This window comes from Euprymna scolopes, chromosome 3, assembly GCF_053919585.1.
Source record: "Euprymna scolopes isolate OS-2025 chromosome 3, ASM5391958v1, whole genome shotgun sequence".
Taxonomy (NCBI): Eukaryota; Metazoa; Mollusca; class Cephalopoda; order Sepiida; family Sepiolidae; genus Euprymna; species Euprymna scolopes.
In genome coordinates this window covers 189,673,727-189,695,696 of record NC_136484.1, presented here as the reverse complement: position 1 = coordinate 189,695,696, position 21,970 = coordinate 189,673,727, and the positions used below count along the sequence as shown (strand labels likewise).

General features: G+C 40.5%; 1 protein-coding gene across 1 annotated transcript in view; it reads right to left on the bottom strand.

Annotated features, from left to right (window-relative positions):
- Window positions 1-10,323: 10,323 nt before the first annotated feature.
- LOC145260424 (uncharacterized) overlaps window positions 10,324-21,970 on the bottom strand; it is a 28,377-nt gene continuing 16,730 nt past the window's right edge. The window contains exon 3 of the mRNA XM_080118417.1: window positions 10,324-10,694. Within this exon, the coding sequence (XP_079974543.1) occupies window positions 10,562-10,694 (133 nt within the window). The 3' untranslated portion in view covers window positions 10,324-10,561. The remainder of the gene's footprint in view (window positions 10,695-21,970) is intronic.

Here is a 21,970-nt window from a genome sequence, read left to right as displayed (position 1 = left end):
ATCTCCCTGGAAAATCTCATCAGTTTACCCTGTATTTAAGAATGCAGGTGATCGGTCATCTCTATCTCAGTACAGCCCAATAAGTCTCTTGTGCATGATGAGTAAGTTGCTGGAATCTGTGTTAAATAGAGAAGTAATCAACAATCTCAGCAAAAATAACCTTCTTAGTGACACAAAATATGGTTTCCATTCTGCTAGATCTACGGAAGATGTGCTTACAGTGATATCTTATAAGATTAGCGTCTCTGATGACGGAGTCAACGTTTCTAGGGCAATTGCTCTTGATATATCAACATCCTTTGATACAGTATGGAATAAAAGTTTACTTCACAAGATCTTCAGCTATGGTATAGCTGGAAATGTCTTCTCAATTATGAATTCATTTCTCTCTGATAGTTCATCATGCTGTTTAGATGTGAATAAAGTTTAATTATAGTGATTTCTGTCTCTGTACTTTCATATAAGATTTTCATCTCCTCCTTCACATTGAAAGACATGATGTTTGTCATGATCACATTAACGTAATGATTAATGTCATTTACAAACTTTTCTAGAAAAACCTGAAAGCATTTGAGCATCAATAGTGTTATTCGCAACCAAAGCAATGCCGGCTGCGTAACCCGCGTCAGTTTTTTGTGCTGGTAGAAAGCGGCTTCTCCTTAATTAATTTAAGATTGAAGCCAATGTGCGTTTTATATCAACAAAGGTATACAGTAAACAGTCAAGAAAGACAATGAAAAGAAAAGAGGTCACGGTGTCTCTTTGAAGAACCGCGGCGTGAATGTCAAAGCATTTAGCATCACCATCTGGCGATCTGGCCATTGCTCCAGTGTGTTTGTATAATATAATTATAACGTTAATGACTTTGTTTAGAATGGCGTACGCCTTTAAGAGGCTGACCATTTTTCGTCTATGTTACAAGTCGAACGCTTAAGAGAAATCTATAAAGGACATGACTGATTCTAGGTTTTTGGCGTTGACTTCTCCAACATGTCTTCTTCCAGTAAGAACTTGACTTGTAGAATAGCAACTATTCCTACATCTATTCTTATTTTCTTGAGAATATTTGGTTGGATACTGTTGCGAAACATGGCGTTGTATATTTTCGCTTCAATTTGAGTTGGTCTTATTCCTCTGTAGTTGCTTGGTATGCTTAGGTCATTTTTCTCGGAAAAATATGCATCTTACCTTTCATACATGAGTAACTTCTTGATTATATACAGCATTGCATGTATCAAGGGAATGCCATTAATGCCACCTGCTTTCCATACCTCTCGAGGAATACCATCTAAACTTGCGGCTTTACGATTTTTGGTCTTTTTTAGTGCAACTGGAAGTTCCTCCATTGTAAAATCACCTTTCTCAGTAATAGAGTGTTGTTCGAAAATCAGTTGACATGGTTGACGTGCCACTTTGTGTTCGTTTCTGATGAGCTTTTCGAAGTATTTGTGACGTTTCTAACGCACAATTTTCGGGGTGTTCTGTTTTGGCAGAATGTTTGCGTCCAGATATCTCATCTACCATTTGCCAAGCCAGGGGTTATTGTTTGTAATACGTAGCATTCTGGATTTGATATATTTGTTTTTAAATATTATTATTTTTCTGATAATTACATTATATTGAGCTCCTGAGATACGTGCTATCTTAGGTTTGTATTCACACGAGTAGAATACTTGTGATACTTTATCTAATTTGTTTTAACTCTTCACGTTTTAGTTTTATAACATTTTCCCACGGGAGTGTTCGCTTTTACTTTGGTGTCAGAGATGTACACCCGTTTGTTGCTTCTTGGTGCGATCGCGGAAAGATTCCTTGAGTTAAATTAGCAGTTGAATTATGAGTTACTGATTGATATTATTGGCGTATGAGTTTGTTCACTAATGCTAGGGATGTTTAAATGAACTTGTATATTTTCTCGCCCGTAGACCTAAATTCAACTTAGAGGTTACAATCTTATGATAGACGTCAAAATGCTATGATTTACTTCGCGACGTACAAACCCCATGCCAAGAATGCTTCAGTAGGCTATATCGTTGGAAAATAGAGACTCTAATTTTCGATAAAAATTTTGGTAAAATCGAAATGTAATATCCGGGAAACTGGTAAGGGCATGTGGCGGACAAACTTATCTACATTAACTGGCATACGCGGCTCTGGTTATGGTAAGCGGCATAGCAATGTCGCGCTTTCGTGGAAGAACTAAATAACTAGTCAACGACAGGGCGCAAAAGACGTTAAACGTAAGAATCAATCATTGATAAACAGTCAGGATTAACTAGTCTTATTGTAAGACTACTGAATTTCACTTGTAAACGTAGGTCACACATATGATATTGCCTGTGCTATCAAAAGATTAAATGTCCATCGAAACCGCGGGCAACTAAGGGACGTTAACTTTGGTTCGGTACTGACCCCAGTAATCGACAAGGCTGCTACAGCAGCAAAACTCAAGCTAGCAAATATGCCATCAAAACATCTACGTGTGATGTACGAGCGCTTCAAACCACATCTCAACTGTCGGAACTTGTTGCCTCATTCAAAGATTACGAAACGTCTCTTCCAACGTCGACACAGAAATAAATTACCATAAAATTGCTAAAGGTTGAACATTTATACCAGCATCAGGATAGAAGAATTCGACGAATAGTACCCTCGCTGGATTTAAAGTTCTGTTTAGACATCGATCATTTAAATTGTTGGATAATGCAGAAAAAATAACACAAAGGATTATAATTGGTACTTTGATTCGTAATCCTGCAAATATAGTGATCTGTTTCTGCAGCCCTACCGATGTCAATGGCGAGCAAGTGATCTTGAATTTCTACGACGATCTTTCAGAAAGAGAGAGAGATCAGTCCCCGAACTAAATTTATTGATTATCGCGGGTGGCATGAATGCGCGGGTGAAATGAATGCGCGGGTGACATGAGGACGATGAATTACAGTTACACTAAGGGTCGGACTTATCGATAATAAATTTACAGACGTGGACAAACTTAAGTAGGCCGACTATGCATAAAACTGACAAGTCAGCAAAAACGGTACTGGAGAAAAAATGTTTGAAGGGGAACTAACTACAAATGCCACTTTTAATTGTACGACGAAAAAACTTCAATTATTTTTGCTAAAGAACACAGAAAATAGTTTTGGGATCGATTGATTTCAGGAATTTAATCTGCGGGATGTACCGATCAACACTTTTTGCCTAAAAGTATAATCGTTTTCTACGAGGGACCTGCAATAAGTAATGTCCCTGACCCACTTCCAGTTGTCTGATCTGGCTGAAATTTTGCATGTGCAATGGTTTATATCTCTACGGGTTATGTGGCAAATCATAGCTCTCAACTAATTGTGTTTTTTACAGGTGTGTAAACAGAGTAAGGTGTAAAATGGAGTCTGCTGAATGTCGGGCAGTGATCCGGTGTTTGTATTTGAAAGAACGCACACCACAGGAGACTTTTGATTAAATGAAAAAACTCATGGTGATAATGCCCTATCATATGACCTTGTAAAATTCTGGCATCGTGAATTCAAACATGACTGGAAGTCTATGGAAAAAGCTCCAAGACTTGGTTGCCCACCTTCTGCCATTGATGAGGCCTCTGTTCGTAAAGTTAAGGCTGCCATTTTAAAAGATCGGCGCATTACTATTCGCCAAATAGCCGAAGATGTCAATATAAGTACAGAGCCTGTGGAAACTATCATTCATGACGATTTGCATATGCATAAGTTGTCTGCCATATGGAGTCCCAGGTTGCTCACATCATTCCAGAAGCGAGAAGGAGTCGAATGCTCGAGGAGTAATTTGGAGATGTTCAAGAAGAATAGTCAAATCTTTTCAAAAGACTGATTACACAGGAGTAAACCTCGGGCATCTCTATGGTTCAGAGACCAAATCCCAGTCAATGCAGTGAAAGCACTTGGACTCACCACCTCCAAAGAAAGCAATAACCTAGATTCCAGTAAAGCAACTGGCCCTGATGGCATTCCAATTATAGTGTTAAAAAAGCTTCAACCAGAACTTGCTCCCATACTTACGATACAATTTTAGCGCTGCCTTAAGAAGTGCTTTCCGACTCCCGGAAAGACCTTATCAGTTTGTCCTGTATTTAAGAATTCAGGTGATAAGTCATCTCCCTCTCAGTACAAACCAATACGTCTCCTGTGTGTTATGAGTAAGTTGCTTGAATCCATATTAAATAGAGAAATAGTCACCTACCTCAGCAGGAATAACCTTATTAGTGACACACAATATGGTTTCCGCACTGCAAGATCTACCGCAGATGTGCTGACGGTTATATCCCAGAGGAGCAGTGAATCTCTTGACAAAGGCTTCCTTGCTAGGGCAATTCTTCTTGACATACTAAATACCTTCGACAAGGTATGGCATAAGGGTCTACTTCACAAGATTTCAAGCTACGGTATGACTGGAAATGTTTTCTCAATCATTAAATCATTTCTCTCCGATAGGCTCATAAGAGTAGTGGTAGATGGACAAAAATCGGAGGTCAGCAATATAAATGCTGGAGTCCCTCAGGGGTCAATCGTGGGCCCAACTCTCTTCCTGATCTACATCAATGACCTCCCTAAACACATACTTAAATCATTCGTTGACATCTATGCTGATGACACGACCATCTACGGCAACACATCAAAGGCTGTGAATGACAACGTTCTCTCTGATTCTCTCCCCTCTGATCACGAGCGCGTGGTTCAGTGGGGGAAAATGTGGCTGGTTACCTTGAATGCATCAAAAATCAAACTCCTATCCTTACATCATCAACGCTCTGATCCCCATCTGGCATCAATTGTGATGGACAGCTCTCGTCTGGGTGAGGACCCGTGTTTTGACAAGCTTCTGGGGCTGACATTTACTCCTGATCTGAAATGGAACACGTACATCAAGTCTGTTGCCAAGGTCGCTGGAAAGACGGTGGGATCCTTCAACCGTTCCAGAAGATATCTCACTACTGATGCAATTATCTATCTATATAAAAGCCAAGTACGTCCAAGGATGGAATACTTTTGCCAAATCTGGACAGGAGCTGCTAAAAACAGCCTATCCTGCCTTGACAGAGTACTAAATAGACTTCGTGGCTTAGTGAGGGATGCCCTTTTCTCTACCCTGCAACCTCTCTCCCACAGAAGAGACGTTGCGAGCCTATCCTTTTTTATCGCTATTTTCATTACAGGTGCTCGTCTCAACTCCAATCTCTGATCCCCCCTCGCCAATCTTTCACGAAAACCACCCGTCTAGCTGAATCCACTGTGAAAAATTTCCCCCACCCTATATATGTGCCTTAATCAAAACGCGGATTCTATGAACAAAGCTTCTTTCTTAGAACTGCACGCCGGTGGAACGCTGTTCCGTCTGACTGCTTCCCACCGGAATACAACTGTGATGTGTTCAAGTCCAACGTTATCAAATTCCTAATGAACCGCTCCCTTAAATAAACACTTCATCTAATCTCCACACTAACGCAATGTACTTGCCATAACCTTTATCCCTGAGTGGCTACCGGGCCTTGATAAGTGGTGATCAATGTGTAAAAAAAAAAGTTGCAGCCCTCCTCTGGCAAGTAATGCTCACAGTCTTCTGGGACGAAGACGGAGTAGTAATGACAGATTTCCTCGCAAAGTGTACCACAATTACAGGAGTCTATTATGCTCCACTTTTGAGGAAATTAAGGGAAGCTTTCAAAATCCAGAGGCGGTGCAAGATCAGCAAATTTTCCTCCTCCTGCAGGACAAAGCTCCGGTCTACAACTCGCATGTCGCCAGATCAGAAGCACGGGCGTGGTGTTATTAAATTCTGTCCCCTCCTCCCTACTCTCCTGCCGTTGCACCCTCTGACTGTTACCTATTTTCAGCCATGAAGTTGATTTTGAAAGGAAAGCGTTTCCCAGATGATTCAGCCTTGATTTCTGAAGTGATGTCGTTGTTGGAGGACCAAGCTGGTGTGTTCTACAAAAAAGTCTCCAGAGCTGCATCTTACGATATGATAAATGCATAGCTCTGGGTGGCTCCTATGTAGAGAAAGCCTTATAAATGTGCCAAGTTTCGGTGCTCTATGGGAAGTGGGTAAGGGGCATTACTTATTGCACGGCCCTCGTCCAGAAAACAAGAACTTAAAGTGGATCAAAAACAGCTTTTTCCCGATTTTTCAGTAGGCTTGTGTAAATGTAGGAAAGCAACAGCCACACTTGAACTGAACCCCAATGCAGAACCAGTGTTTAGGATAAGGAACGTACCATTCGCTTAGCCAGAAAAAAATAATGAGGAACTTGACAGACTAGTCAAGACCGGCGTATTATCAAAATGGCTTTTTCAAATGGGCAGCTCCTATAGTACACGTCAAAAAGAAATCACAGGAAATTGGCGTTTGCGCTGATTTTTCGACTGGGCTTAACACTGTCTTAAAAGACTACCATAACCCACTGCCTATTTCCGAGGAGATTTTCGCAAAACTGAATGGAGGTAAGATCAATCTCAGCGAGGCTTATCTTCAGATTCCGGTTGAGAAAAATAGCTCAATAGTACTTTGCATAAACACCCACAGGGGTTTATGCAAAGTTCAGAGACTAGTATCCATTTTTAAAGAAATAACGGATACTATGTTAGACGGAGTCGATTTCGCAACTGCATATTTGGACGATATAATTATCATCAGCAAATCCAAGGAACAACATAGAGAGAACATACTAAAAGTATTTTCTCGGATCAGGATTTCGGGTTAACAGTTAAAGAAGGAAAGTACGAATTTTTGCAAGAAAAAATAAAATACCTAGGTAACATAATTTACAAACAAGAACGGAGACCCGATCCTGACAGGACAATTGCAATAAAGAACATGCGAACTCCCAGGGACGTCACCAAACTACAAAGCTTTCTAGGACTGGTCAACTATTACCAGTTATTTATTCCCAACATGCATAATCTCCGGGTCCTACTTAAACTTTTGAAGAATGACAGTACTTGGAAATGGACAACTGAATGCCAAAAGGTATTCAACAAAATAAAAACTGCACTGGCCTTTGACCTATATCTTACACATTACAATCCAGAATTAGGTATCATAGTTGACAGCGACGCAAGCTCTCATGGCATAGGCGCTTGCGTACTTCACAGAATGCCGAATGGAAGCAAAAAACGAGTGGCACATGCGTCACGTACGTTATTACCTTCGGAAAAATATTACTTGCAGATCGAGAAGGAAACCCTCGCAATAATATTTGCAATAACATATTACCATCGTTATGTGCATGTGAGATTTTTTAAAATTTGCAAACTGATCATAATCCACTCTTAACTATCTTCAGATCGAAGAAAGGCATACCTGTGTATACAGGAAACAGATTTCTGAGATGAGATACGATCTTACTTGACTACAACAGTAAGTTAGAATACCTACTCTCACAGTGAATTGGTCATGCCGACGGATTATCATGGCTAATTCCAAGTCAAAGCGAACCACTGAAAGACATTGTGATCGCTTCTTTAAAAAAACGACAACGAGATAAAGAGACTGATTTTTAATGTGATTAAAGAACTACAAGTTACCTCACAGGAAATATAATGCGAAGCCCGAGAAGAAGAATTTATTTGCTCCACAAAACAGAAAATCATGGAAAACCATCAACAGATAGCGGACATTTTCTCTTTGTGTGACAATGTACTAGTATATAGTGAAAGGATGGTTATACCCAAGACTTAAAAGAAACAAAATCTAAGAGATTTTCACGCAGGACATCCAGGGAGGGAATAGGACGAAAAGCCTTATGCGGAGTTAGGTATACTGGCCAAATATTTATTTAGACATCTCAAATTTGGTGGATTCAGCTGAAGCACAAAAACCACCTACAAACCATAACCAAAGACAGACCAACCTTGGTCGAGAATACATGTGGATTTTTCAGTACCAGTGGAGAACATCTACTACTTGATTTTAGTAGATAGCTATTCAAAATGGCCAGGATTACTCAGGATCAAGAGTCCCACTACAGGGGTCACTATTTCTTTCCTCCATGACCTTTTTGCTCGATTTGGCGTTGCCAATTGCTTCGTTAGCGACAAAGGGACACAGTTCACATCAACTGATTTTAAGGAAGTCTGCGACAGTTTTCAAATAAAACACATTGATATACCTCCCTATCATCAAAGTCAAATTTACAGAAGAACGTTTCATAGACACTTTGAAAAGAGCATTGAAGAGAGACCTCCTCCATATAAGGCCTTACAACACTTCTTACAGGTTTACAGGATCACACTGAATTCGAATACCCCTGAAGTAACATCTCCTGCGATGACCATGTTTGCACGAAAAATACGACCAGTATTCGAAAAACTACTGCTAAAACAAGCAAATTCAGTTAGGTCCACTACCGTCCCCACAAATAAAGTATACCCCAGAAAAAAGTTTTCTTTAAATCATACGGAAACAATACATCGTTTTGGGAACAGGGATCATTTTTAAACCAATTGGAAACACAACCTACATCGTTCTAGGTCCTACCAGTACTCACAAGAAACACATAAATCGAATTAGACCTCGTCGTAACGACAGTGAAGACATACCTCAAGTCGAGGAAGAAGCTAGCGATACGGTATATATATCGAACCTCCCCAAGCAAACATAGAAAAGCGCCAATCGACAAGGAAGATAAAGGTTACTTAACCCGTTATCATCGATCCAAAAAGGAAGAAATATTAACGTTTTTTCCCCGGGAAAAGGCGTAAGAGGGGGTGTTTCGAGGACATACACACCCTTATAATCACTAAGATGGACTTATCCATATAAGCAGCAAGTATAGACCGCTCAATGAAAGCTATCCGGATATCGTACAGAGACGACTCTCCCCCCTACGGACTTACTAATCTCCCTGTATCACTAACCCTGTTCCGGATATAAATGATCTTCGTATTCTCAGCAGTCGTCGTGTTTTCCTACTTTCACATTTCCCGACTCCACTATATAAACAGTGTGTAAATTATACGGTAAAAATAATATTATTTCATAGATACTAGATAGGAGTTATTTTTTCTGATACTTGTACTACAATTCTTAATCTGGTGAATATGTTTTTAGCCTAATATAACTTCTGATTTTATTCACTGTCCTGGGGACGTAATAACACATGTATAGAAATTATGTTAGTTTCTGAGCTGGATTTATTTTGAAGCTCAGATAGTTCATGTTGAAATAGTTTCGAAAGACCCGGTAAAGAGCATATACAACCAATTATTACACATCAATTCCTTGGTAGTCTGTGTAGGAAAAAAGTGTAGTGTATTGCCCAATGTTACACAGTCTGTTCAGTCCTTCGTCAACAAAAGGAAATACATCGAAGCAATTTTTTTTACAAATCTTTTTGTTGGAGCTCAAAATCCAGCACTAAAATGAGGTAGTATCAATTATTCACCTCGGCAGGAGCCAATTAAATACATTTTTAGTTAGTGTTTCCTGACAGAGAAGGGGCAAACTTACATTCAAATGTTTGGCTTTAGATTCGATATATTTTGCATGAAAAAGGTATAATATATCATTCTCAAAAGTATAAACACTGATTATTTTATATTAAAAATTATGTAGACTAACAAGTACATATGTATTGTTCGATCAGGAAAGTATGTTCACACTATTTTCCTCGGGTTTAATTATTAATCTGCATAAATATTTTATTATTTTAATAATTCTGAATAGAAATAACTTGTATTCATCCGAACACAGACTGGTGCTGTTTTATATGTACACACACACGCACACAGACACACACGCACACATACACACGCACACACAAATAATTGTGTTCTAGTTAACAAAACATTAACAGTTAATATATTAAATGCCCTTATATACTTAACACATAAATAAATAATTGTTTATTAATAATCAGACATAGAAAATTAGATTAGCATATATTAGTATATAGAAACATCTTCAAATAAAGTATGAAATCTATAAATACATATAGGTTGATTACTGCAAGGTCTTACCTTCCCTGATATCAAATTACACATGGTGCAATATTGAGTATCGATTCTTATTGAAGACTGCGTAAGCCTATAATAGCCTTAAAACGCATAGCTTTTTTTTTTATTAATTATTTTATGTTTAAGTGGAGTTCCTCTGTAATTATCATAAAGAATTTAACTCGAAGTTGTCATATATATGTTTAAAGTATACAGGGTTTCCCGGTTTAATTCTGACACTTGCTTACAAAATGACTGGAAAAGTAATAGAAAATAATTCTCAAAGCCAAAATGTACACACCCACTTAGAGAATAGCAAAAATTGCAATGTACGAAAGAACCACACATAGACCAATAAGTGCCATATTTGTTTATGTAATTTCGTTCGTATTACATTAACGAGCAATGAATTTAATAATTGTGCATACGGACGTCACATTAATGCATAATAGTTTATTACAACTCTAATTATATTAGAAAATTATATGGAAATACTAAATCATATAGAGATGAAAAATAAAGTAAAGAAGTCGACCGACGCCACACACTTTCCACGCAGTAAACCCACTGTTATTAGATTTGTCTGCTGTCTCTTATCTTTCAAGATTAGAATGATCTTTCACACGTAGAAGTATTGTCTTGCCGTAGAAGATTTTTCGCAGTGGACGTTGTTGGGCTGGCGGCTGAAGGCTGCGATGAGACGTGCGACTGTATCCATCTATTTTTCTGTAAAATATAAGGTGATCGTGAATAATTTTAGCTCCTCTTTAAAAATGGTCGATAAACTTAAATGATTAATCCTGGGTGTAAAAAACCGCACACCCATCTATAATTCACAAAATCATTGTCCATAAGATAGCTATAAAATAGACCAACGAATAAACATAGTTTTATGTAATTTAGATATAACAAAACATTATGAAATTCCAGTTTCCCGGCTACCAGTCAGTTTCTCTCTCTCTGTTGATTATAAGAATTTAACGGTATGCTTCCAATGTCGTTGGAAGAACAATCAGATACCTCTGCTGGTTGTATATACACAAATAGAAATTAATTTTCCTATAGTAAATAAACATACACGAATAAACTATTAAACATTAATCAATATATGAGTGTTTCAAAAAATAAATAATTGACTTAAATAAATGATTAACAAATATGAATAAGTGCATCTAGCTTTTGCGACATTTGTGCTGGTGCACTAGTCTCGTTTAACATTAGGCAGGTCTAAAAAATGGGTCCTAAATAGAATAGATTCTGCATTGTCGGCCCAGTGACAGTATTTGCCCCCTTGACGCTGTGTCGAATCCCTATGCTTATTTTCTCAAGTACTTTTATGACATGTGATTTTATGAGCTTATCACACGTGTACCGCTTCTAGGTATTTAATACCGGCTAACCTGACAAGAGGAATAATCTCACTGCTACATTGAGGAGGCCCATAGATGTCAATAGCCATGTACTCTATAAGTTTCGTCACTACTATTGCGATACTTGGAATTCCCTTCCTGTTTTCTACCTCACTGGACCTGTAGTAGTTAAAATATAATGAAAGCAAATATCTTACTAAGTTGCGTTCTAACACTCGTTTTACTCACAATTATAAATAATAGTCCACTACATTGCAATACTCAGGTTGAAAAGAGTAAATTATATATACAAATAATAACATTTAGAATACAGATTCTCAATGAATTCAACGAATTTCAAACCCTCTCCATCAATTCTATTATTATTCGCGTTATTTTTAGTCGTGTAATTGCAATATTGAAACAAAAATGTAGTAGGCAAAAAAAATAAAAAATAAATGTTCTGTCAGCAACAGTACAACTTCAAAATAGTCAATATCGCCCACCTCCAGAAGAGAGGGAATTCCTGTCCGTGATAACCGTGGTAAAAGAAGACACACTCCAATCGCCAGAAACACCCACACACACAGTTTGCAGGACACTGCCGACTCGTCTCTATCCTCCTGCTTTTATAGTGGCCGGGAATTATCCATTTGCATAATCACATGAGACAGAAACGTGATTTTCCGAGAGTTGCATGGGGTAAATGCTAATAAAAAACCCCGGACGCCATCTTGGAAGTCTCTTCCCCCCCCCAACTGGTGACACAACAGACGTACCCGAGGTAAGCTCTTTTTCCCCTCATTTTAGTTATTGCTACTTCTGCTACACTCCCCCCTGATCTCATGATCACAAATGGGGCAGGGGGGCAGTCGTCTCTGTCTGGTACTTCTCCGAAGAACCGGAGGCAGCACTTCCTCCCTGCCATCCTCCTCATCGCCATTATTGCCACCAGTCTGCTCCATAGACGGTGTTTCACAATCAGGGCAGGGGGGCAGTATTGGTCTCTGTCGGGTACTCCTTCATAGAGGCAAGACGGGTGGTCCTTCCTCCGCTTCTTCAGTATGTACATTATATGGCTCAAAATCTTCTTCGTCGTCCTGCATCATACTCTCTGTCTTTTCAGAAGACATCATACTGTCTGAGTCTCCCTCTTCCTCCGATGTAACAACATAATGACGAGGGCGCAAATCCTTCACGTGACGAGGCACACCGTCCACCAAAATCGACTGAGGGCTTATCACCTTGGTCACCTCACCCTTGCCGAACCTCGTGGTACATCGATTTTGCGGTCTTCTGACCCATACGCGATCTCCAACCTGGTAAAATCTGTTCTTGGGACCTGGGGACGCAGTTGCGAGATTGGTCTCCTTTACTCGAACTTCGTATTTATAAATCCTGTTGGCAGGCGCAGTGGAGGGAGATGTGTCGTCTCTTGGTGTGATGTTATACCAGTAGACAGCCTCCTATATGGGACAACACATTTTAGCCGCTATTCGTTTCACTGTACGATGACATCGCTCCGCTATGCCATTCACGGCTGGAGCGTATGCAGAAGGGAATCGCATGTGAACTCCCCATTTACATGCAAATGCTTGGAACATATTGCTGCAGAAAGCTGTGTTATTGTCTAAAAAGAAGTTCATGCGGCGCGCCACGCTCGAGGAACACTGCCTCCAACTGATGAATCACGCTTGCCGAGTCCTGCCTTGCCAATTTCCTCCAAATGGAGAAACGCGATGGACCACAGTCTGTTAAAGTTAAAAAATGGAAGGTGCCATAATGCGTGATATCCATTCCAATTCTCTGCCAATTCTCGTTAACTTCCAGCTTTCCCTTTTCCCACCTGACTGGCGCTGGGTCAATGGACTGACATTCCTCGCATTTCTGTCTGACCGTTCTGACAGTTGCTTTTGTCGTGGTTGGACATCTTCTCCTGACAAAGTAGGTAGTGCGTCTCACCCCCGGATGTCCACTATCTTTGTGAATAGCCATGATTTGACTCTCATCCAGCTCGTCTGTGTGGACCGCGCCTATCACTGGGTCAAGACCGTTTTTCTTTTTCATTGCCTCAAACCACCGCTGTGGCACTCGTGTCAGTCGGTCAGCAATGTTTCGTGCTGATGGAACCAGCGTCACATCCACTGTCAGCCCGTACTCTTTCACGAGCTCCTTAAGAGTGCTTAATCGCATCCTAATAAGCATCTCGCTTGCTGCTTTGGTGCGTACTCGCGCCTTTCCAGTTAGCGTGTCCGAGACCCAATGGTATACGCAAACAGAACCTGTCTTTATGTGTAGCACCTTGCTCTGCCACTGGAGAGCCAAATTGATGCCTTTCAATACGGCATCCAGTTCAGCCAAGTTGATATGTTGAGAGTCATCTTCAGGTCGCAGCCAACATGCATCTTCCAGCACAGTTTCACACATCTCCAAGGCTGCCCCAATTGCTAGGGAGCTAGCATCGACCCATATATTCAGCTCTTTGCCGTCCACACACCAATATCCCTGTGCCGGATCGTTCTGCTGTGCAGATTTTAAGGTTTCGAACATCATACGATGTAGTACGGCGTCCCTTGCTTCATCATCCCAGCCCTTCGTTACCGAACATACTCTCCTTCTGAGTATTCCGCAAGCCACACGAAGCCAACCGCACACCGGAAAGTGCCCGACAAGTCGACCATACAGGGAAAAGATTGTTCGTCGCGTAACAATACTGGGAGCCTCCGGAATTGCATTTCCTCGCTTCCACCGCAGTTCATTGCGTTCCATCCTGACTGCCAATCCCAGCACCCGTGCACCGTCCTTCAACTGCTCCGGGTTCTTGCACTCCAACCCGAACTGCGCGAGGTGTTCTCTCACACGGGTCGCGGGCACCACATCTTCATTGACAAAAATGTCATTAATGTAAGCAGATGCTGCGCGGCTTATAGCTTCTTCCTGAGATAGTACTTCGCTGACAATTGCTCTCATTATCAAGGGAGCCACATTCAAACCAAACCCCAGACGGGTCAGACATTATTTTTCCCATCGATTTCCACAGTCTGGTATGGCCACAGTGTCTCATGGACCCGGACTTGTAGGTATGCTCTTCTGAGGTCCAGTAGAGACACGTTAGCACCTTTTTGTCTCTACTCACGCAGCTTAGCCGCACAAACATCTGCGTTGACCGTAAATGCGTCTACGTAATGATTTAGCTCCCGGTAGTCCATTACCGGGCGCACTTTGGCTTTGTTCTGCTGTATCACAGACATCAGGGAAATTAGACCTTTGGGGGGTCCCAATTTATCCTCTGGGTATGGCACGAGCCAACCATTATCTATCCAGGTGTGGAGCTCCTGCTTGTATTCTTCACGAATTTCTGCTGGCACTGGGTACTCTGACACTCGATTATGCAGCCTTTCAGGGGGTGGTCCACAGACCATTTCCACGATGCGGTCCACGTTCGGTTTTGATGGTCAAAGGTAGCAGTGAAATCTGGTTCATCGATAGAAATGGCTGCGCATTTAATACTTTTCCTAGCGCCCAGCCGCACTGATCCTGTAGGCTTGACAACGACACCTCCTAGAGCTTTTATGGCGTCGATCCCTAGAAGCAAGTCAACTCCCAGTGGCTTGCCATGCACCACCAACACATCGACTCTGGCAGACACACCTTCATCAGTGGATACAGAGACCGTTCCAACACCGCAGCACGCATGGGACATTCCACCAATCGTGTTGACATTTACGTTTGTTTTTCTCCAAGACCGGCACCGGTCTGCATGTAAAATTTTCCTGGAGCATCCTGTATCAATTAGCGCCAAACATCGCGTCCCGACAACATGGATGCTTATCACCGGGAGCGTCGTGTTCACATCTTGGTTGGGAAGGAGACTGGCGCTTATGCGTCCTCCCCTTGCTCGTTTCCCGAGCAGTTCCGAGCCCAGTGTCCACTCCCACCGCAACGGTAACACCGTGTTCCACGTTTTCGACAGTCCCTTGCAAGATGGCCTTTAACATTGCATTTGAAACAGGTCACGTTAACAGGATTATTCTGGGCCCTGTTGTTGGGTGAGCGTGTGGCCGCAACCACATCCTGATTTTGTTCGCCAGTCGTCGTCAAAATTCTCGCTCTCGACATTAGCTCCCCCATGGTCAGGGCTTTGATGTTCGGCACCTGTTGAAGAGCAATTGAGATGGTGTCAGGGAATCCAGTGACAAAAATTAATTTTGTGAGTCTCTCTGAGCTTTCTCCTGTGAATCCGGCCAATCCAACCAACTGCCTGATCTTGTTGGCGTACACATCCACACGTTCACCAGCCCATCTAACCATGGTTATTTTTCTATATGCTGCAAACGCGTCATCAGTAAATGCCTCCTTTAATCGAGCCTCAATCTGCTCTATTTTCTTTTGATCGTCCTCCTCCATTTCCATGTAGAGGGCCAGCGCATCGCCTTCCAGGTATAAAGGTAGCAGACTCGCTACGTCATCCACCTGCTGAAGTTGTGCGACAAGTCTCACTTTTTTCAGCCACGCTACAACGTCTCCCTCGCCAGAGAACGGCTTCATAATATCACTGCTTATCCGCACCTTTGCCATATTCGGGCCGAAATAGCTTGAAACAAAAAATGTAGTAGGCAAAAAAAAATAAATAAATAAATGTTCTGTCAGCAACAGTACAACTTCAAAATAGTCAATATCGCCCACCTCCAGAAGAGAGGGAATTCCTGTCCGTGATAACCGTGGTAAAAGAAGACACACTCCAATCGCCAGAAACACCCACACACACAGTTTGCAGGACACTGCCGACTCGTCTCTAGCCTCCTGCTTTTATAGTGGCCGGGAATTATCCATTTGCATAATCACATGAGACAGAAACGTGATTTTCCGAGAGTTGCATGGGGTAAATGCTAATAAAAACCCCGGACGCCATCTTGGAATTCTCTTCCCCCCCCAACTGGTGACACAACAGACGTACCCGAGGTAAGCTCTTTTTCCCCTCATTTTAGTTATTGCTACTTCTGCTACATAAATATTTCTAACGTCTTTGTGTTGCTTGATCAAATCATGTGTCATTTAAAAGACTGTGTCTCAACGTGCGTCTGCCAATGTTACGTATTTTTACATTTATTAAACAATGTTTTGTTATTTAAAGTATACACAACGCTTTGTTAACTACGCCAAAAACATAGGTAATGATGCTCGGATTGGCAAGTATTCTTCCCACCTACACGGGTTAAACACATCTTCAGAATGTATGCGTTTAGACACTACTCTTTTGCCGACGTCAAATTATTCTTCGATCTGAAGCTCCAGACAAGGATCAAAGGCACCCCAGAAAAGAAGTATATACTCGTTCTTTAGACATTACACTTTCCGCTACTGAGCACTCTGAATTAGACAATATAGTGTTTGCGTGCAAGATGAGAATGGCAAGTTGATATTCAAGCTCTGTTCTTAAAGAAAGTGGTGAATGTCAAACTTCCGTTTGTCAAAAGTCTACACAACAGAATGCCCTGGAAATATCCGAATTCATTGCCAAGGCACCAACTAGAGTTTGTCACCACCTCCAATGCAATGCTAACCAATGTTCGTCTTACTTGCAGTTACCATAGTTTTGTCTGTGACACTGACCACCTCCTGGCTGGCAGCAAGATACATCTCGATCACAAGGTTTCCCGCGTTAGTACGCTAGTAGAGCTGACCCGGCACGCCTGCCACATTTCTGCAAAGCAATCTACTAAACCCTGGATTATTCTGTCACAGACTGCGCCAATGCAGTTGATGACTCACCTTAATGCGGAATAATAGGTTGCCATTAATATCTTTTGGAAATTTGAAAAGTAGAGTTGTTCCAGGAATGGTAAGAGGAAATGGAGTTTGCAATCGATGCAAAATGAACGCCAAGATGATCCCTCAATAAGTACCTGATGACTACGAGCAAAGATTATGCGGAGATATCTAGACCCCTGCAAGGACTGGCCATATAGTACGAGATGAAAAAGTATTCGGCCCCAGTGTCTTTAGCATCGAATTTTTCAACTCTCCCACAGCAAAAATGTAGATATTAGCTGAACACGACTGTACTCTAAAGAAAACGACGTCAGTTAAAAAGTTATTACTGGAACTCTGCCACTGTTATCGTCGATGTGTTTCGTTTTACTAGAGAGTCATTTACACACTACTTTAATTAATACTATCTTCCTACTTATTTACTAATTTCACAAAAAATAAAAAAAATTGAATGTCATACTATGAATTCGTTAACAAGATGACAATCAAAGGAGGCACATAGGTTTTAGAACAAACACCTATTTTCCAGTTATGGCCGTGAGTGATCAAGGCGCAATTGTATTAAAGAAAAGTCTTTTGCACATACGAAATCGGACTTGCGGTCTTTGTTCTCTTTAGCGTAGTTTCTCATTCGTGAATTACCGTCAATCCTACATTAGCAGTTCTGTTAACTCAAGGAAGAGAATCTACACATGGAGACATTAGTAGACACAAGGGGGCTTATTGATGGTTTCAGAGCTTTCTATCAAGGAGCAGATGAATTAATCCGAGGAGTGACTGAGCAATTCTTTATAAAAATCTTTCATTTATATCACACTACATTTTATTATTTAAATAAGAAGGTGGCCGGTTAATCTCCCAGGGATTTACTTAGATCTTAATATTAGGTGGTCACATCCTGTCTTTTACTTCCTCTAATCGAACAGTTTAAAACTTCGTTTCAATCATCAATAAGCCATCAGTTATTATGTATTAATCAGCTTTTCTACTAGTGTGTTTAATTCAGGGAGCTACCACTTGAACCCTAATCGCCTAAATAGCGGGATGTACTTTTTTACTCACGTTCACCCCTAACTATTCATATCGTCACTTGAGGGTAAGTAGCTACTATTTGGAACCATGCGTAGGAAAGATCGCCAAGATGTTTGTTTATGTTGCATTTAAACTTATACATATACGTACCACCACAGTTGCAGATAACAGGAAGCGAATTCAAAAGTCTAGATGTCCGATGAAAGAAACTATTAGAGTATAAAACTTGCTGGCAAATGTTGGCCTCAAATAGGAAGGGGTAAGAATTTGTTGCTATGCAGCTTTGTCAGAAATATGCGCGCCGATAGGGCATGGATGCAATGTGTTAATAAAAGCACATTCGATTAAAATGTTTGTATAAAAGTCACAGAGATGCGGGACAGGTGCTAGAGTAAATTTTACAAAGGGAGACTTATTAGACTGAAACATCGTGTTGGGGAACTTGGTCTTTTTCTGTCAGTAACTATGATTTCAAGACACGCGCCCAAATAAACGTTTGTCGATATTTACACTAGATGCCATACGAAAGGAAAGATTACCCATAATTAGGGGATATTTTCTGGGGATCATTCGCTTGGAGAATCAGAGTTTATGATGAGGAAATATCAATTGCTCGCGTCGTAATCAAGCCACAACAATTGTAGTGATTGTTATCGTTTTTATTTTTGTTTATTGAATCTGCAAGTTCCCCGCGGTCTGCTAATCATTTAATAGTCTGTGTACTCGAGCAAAAATATAAACAAACCAGTCCAGGATAAGTAGATGAGGGCAATTTAAAAAATTATATTGCAACGCAAAATAATGCTAACAAGAGAAAAAGTAAAACATCTTATATAGTTATGAACCTTTTTCCTTTTTTCAGAACTTTCTTCAAGTGATTTTCCACATAGAGATCAATTACAATAACAATCTTATTAATATTTTACAAAATAAAAATACATATACTGTCTGTGTTTTATATTTTCTATGAATTTTCTCGGTGAAATATTGCAATGAAATCAACTGCTAGTTAATCTATGAAAAAAAATCTTCTATTGGTCGTTAAATAATATTTCCATGAGTAACACACTATAATTTTTGAATGATAAAATAGTGCTAGTATTGGAATGAAACCTTCAAAATAAAATGCGCCGGATTAAATTCTTTTGTTAGGATAGAGGGCACAATACTTCATAAACATTTATCACAGAAAAAACATTTGAAAATACTCGAGATGAATGTTCATAACTGGGAATCTGAGGCCAAAGATACATAACTGTGGGGAAACACCAGCAGAGAAGGTTGTAAGATTTGTTTAAAGGCAGCGGGTAGATCTAGCTGTCAAAAACATGTTTTACGAAAGGAGGGCGAATATAATTACTGAGAAATTACAACAGAAACTAAAGTGCACACTATGTGGCAGATACTTTTTGTCAAACGCTGGTTTTCTTATCAATATGATACGACCTTCGAGGATCACCTTTAAAAAATGAAAGTGTTTATGTCATATATGTGTATATTTATTTCAGACGAAAGCTTGGTTATGAAGTAACCTACGTGCACACCGACGCACAACACTTATTTGAAAAGATGGCAACAATTTGTCAAGCAATAGCAATCATAAAAAACTATATATATATATATATATATATATATATATATATATATATATATATATATATATATATATATATACACACACCACACAGTGTGTGAGAGTGTGCGGCTGTGTGTATATATGTCGATGTATGTGTTCTCGAGTACTGGTATCTGTATGTGTGCGTGCGCTTGCATATATGCGTGGGGTGCAAGTATGCCTGAATCAATATGCGCATATGAGCTCGTATAATCGCTTCCTTGGGGGCAAGGGGCGTCGATGTCTGTATATATCTGTATATGAGCGCATCCATTCCAACGTACGCGTACCCAATTTTAGCACCTTAAAAAGAATTGACGTGAGAGCAACGCGTGTGTCTACGCATGCAGCCGCACCTGTGTGCATATATTTGTATATATGTGTGCGTGCGCATGTGTGTACCTGTGCCCGCGACCGCTAACTAACCCCCTCCAAGCAATTTTATTTTATTTTTTTTTTGCACAGTGATCACCCCTTATCAAGGCCCGGAAGCCATTCAGGGATAAGGATTATTGCAAGTACATTACGTTAGTGAGGAGATTTGCTGAAGTGTTTACTTAAGGGGACGGTTCATTAGGAATTTGTTAACATTAGACTTGAAGACATCCAAGTTTAGTCCGGAGGGAAGCAGGCAGACGGAACAGAGTTCCACAGGCGTGCAGTTCTAAGAAAGAAGCTTTGTTCATGAAATCCGCGTTTTGATTTAGGCACATATATAGAGTGGGGGAAATTTTTCACAGTGTATTCAGCTAGACGGGTGTTTTTCGTGGAAGATTGGCGAGGGGGGACCGGCGATTGGAGTTCAGGCGAGCATCTACCATGGAAATAACGATAAAACAAGGACATGCTCGCAACGTCTCTTCTGTGGGAGAGAGGTTACAGGGTAGAGAAAAGAGCACCCCCCACTAAGCCACGAAGTCTATTTTGTACTCTGTCAAGGCAGGATAGTCTGTTTTTAGCAGCTCCTGTCCAGATATGGCAACAGTATTCCATCCTTGGACGTACTTGGCTTTTATATAGATAGAGAATTGCATCAGTAGTGAGATATCTTCTGGATCGGTAGAAGGATCCCAGCATCTTTCCAGCGACCTTGGCAACAGCCTTGATGTACGTGTTCCATTTCAGATCAGGAGTAAAGGTCAAACCCAAAAGCTTGTCAAAACACAAATAAACCGAATCATTGCCCGCCCCCGCCTCCAAACATAAGCGAACACCCAATAGGTCAAGACATACTTACAAAGAAATCATCTCAACATGGATTTACATTAAGACTCCAATTTTAAAGTAACCCCCCTTCTCCCACCTTCACATATTCCCCTTCCCCTCCATGTATCCCTATGCCCTCAGCCACACCAGAAATAAACTTCCCAGACTCTCCCCCACAAGTTCTTAAACCACCAAACTAAAACATTATCGACATACAAAACGATCCCGCCTTCCCCCCTTGTTCGCTTCCTTTATCTCTTCCGCCCTCCTCGCACCCCCTGACCTCATTCACTCTTTTACTCTCTCATCCCAAAATAGCGAACTTTTCTGTAAAAGTCTGAGGATCCTACAGACAGCCAAAATCGGTCAAGTAGCTGAAACAATAATGTAACTTAACAGAAAGGTATGGTAATTAAAAGTAAAACACATTTCTGCTCTACAACGGTATTGAGCACTTTCTTCACTTTATATATTACAATCTCCACTGAATATTTTCTCTTACCGGTTGAGCACTATACCATAAACACTTGGACTATTACCCTACGCTATGGAAAAGGTGAACTTCACCTTGTCTCTCAAAAACATACCAACGACAAGCAAAACGAACTACCTGTAAAGATTCACCCTAAGAGGGGAATACCTAATCAGAAGGATTCGATGGAAACCATATTTCTTTCTAAAGGGAAAAGACGAAGGGAACAACCACAAGGACTACCACCGATTCACCAATAAGGATACATCTCCAATCATCGACTTACTTCACAACTTTGAAACAGATCTTATGGAACTTACCAACGAAGTATCCTTTCACCACAGAAAAAAAAACATTCTAATATCACCTAGACAAACTAGTCAAAAACATTAACTGCTTCAAATTACTGTATGTTTAAGCTGATAAGACACATAATTTCTACAACATCCCAAAACAAAAAAATGCCTAAAACTGCTTAAAGAATACATAATAACCGACTATAAAAAGTCGGATATAGATTAAATCAAAGACATCCATCTAGATAGCAAAGACGTAG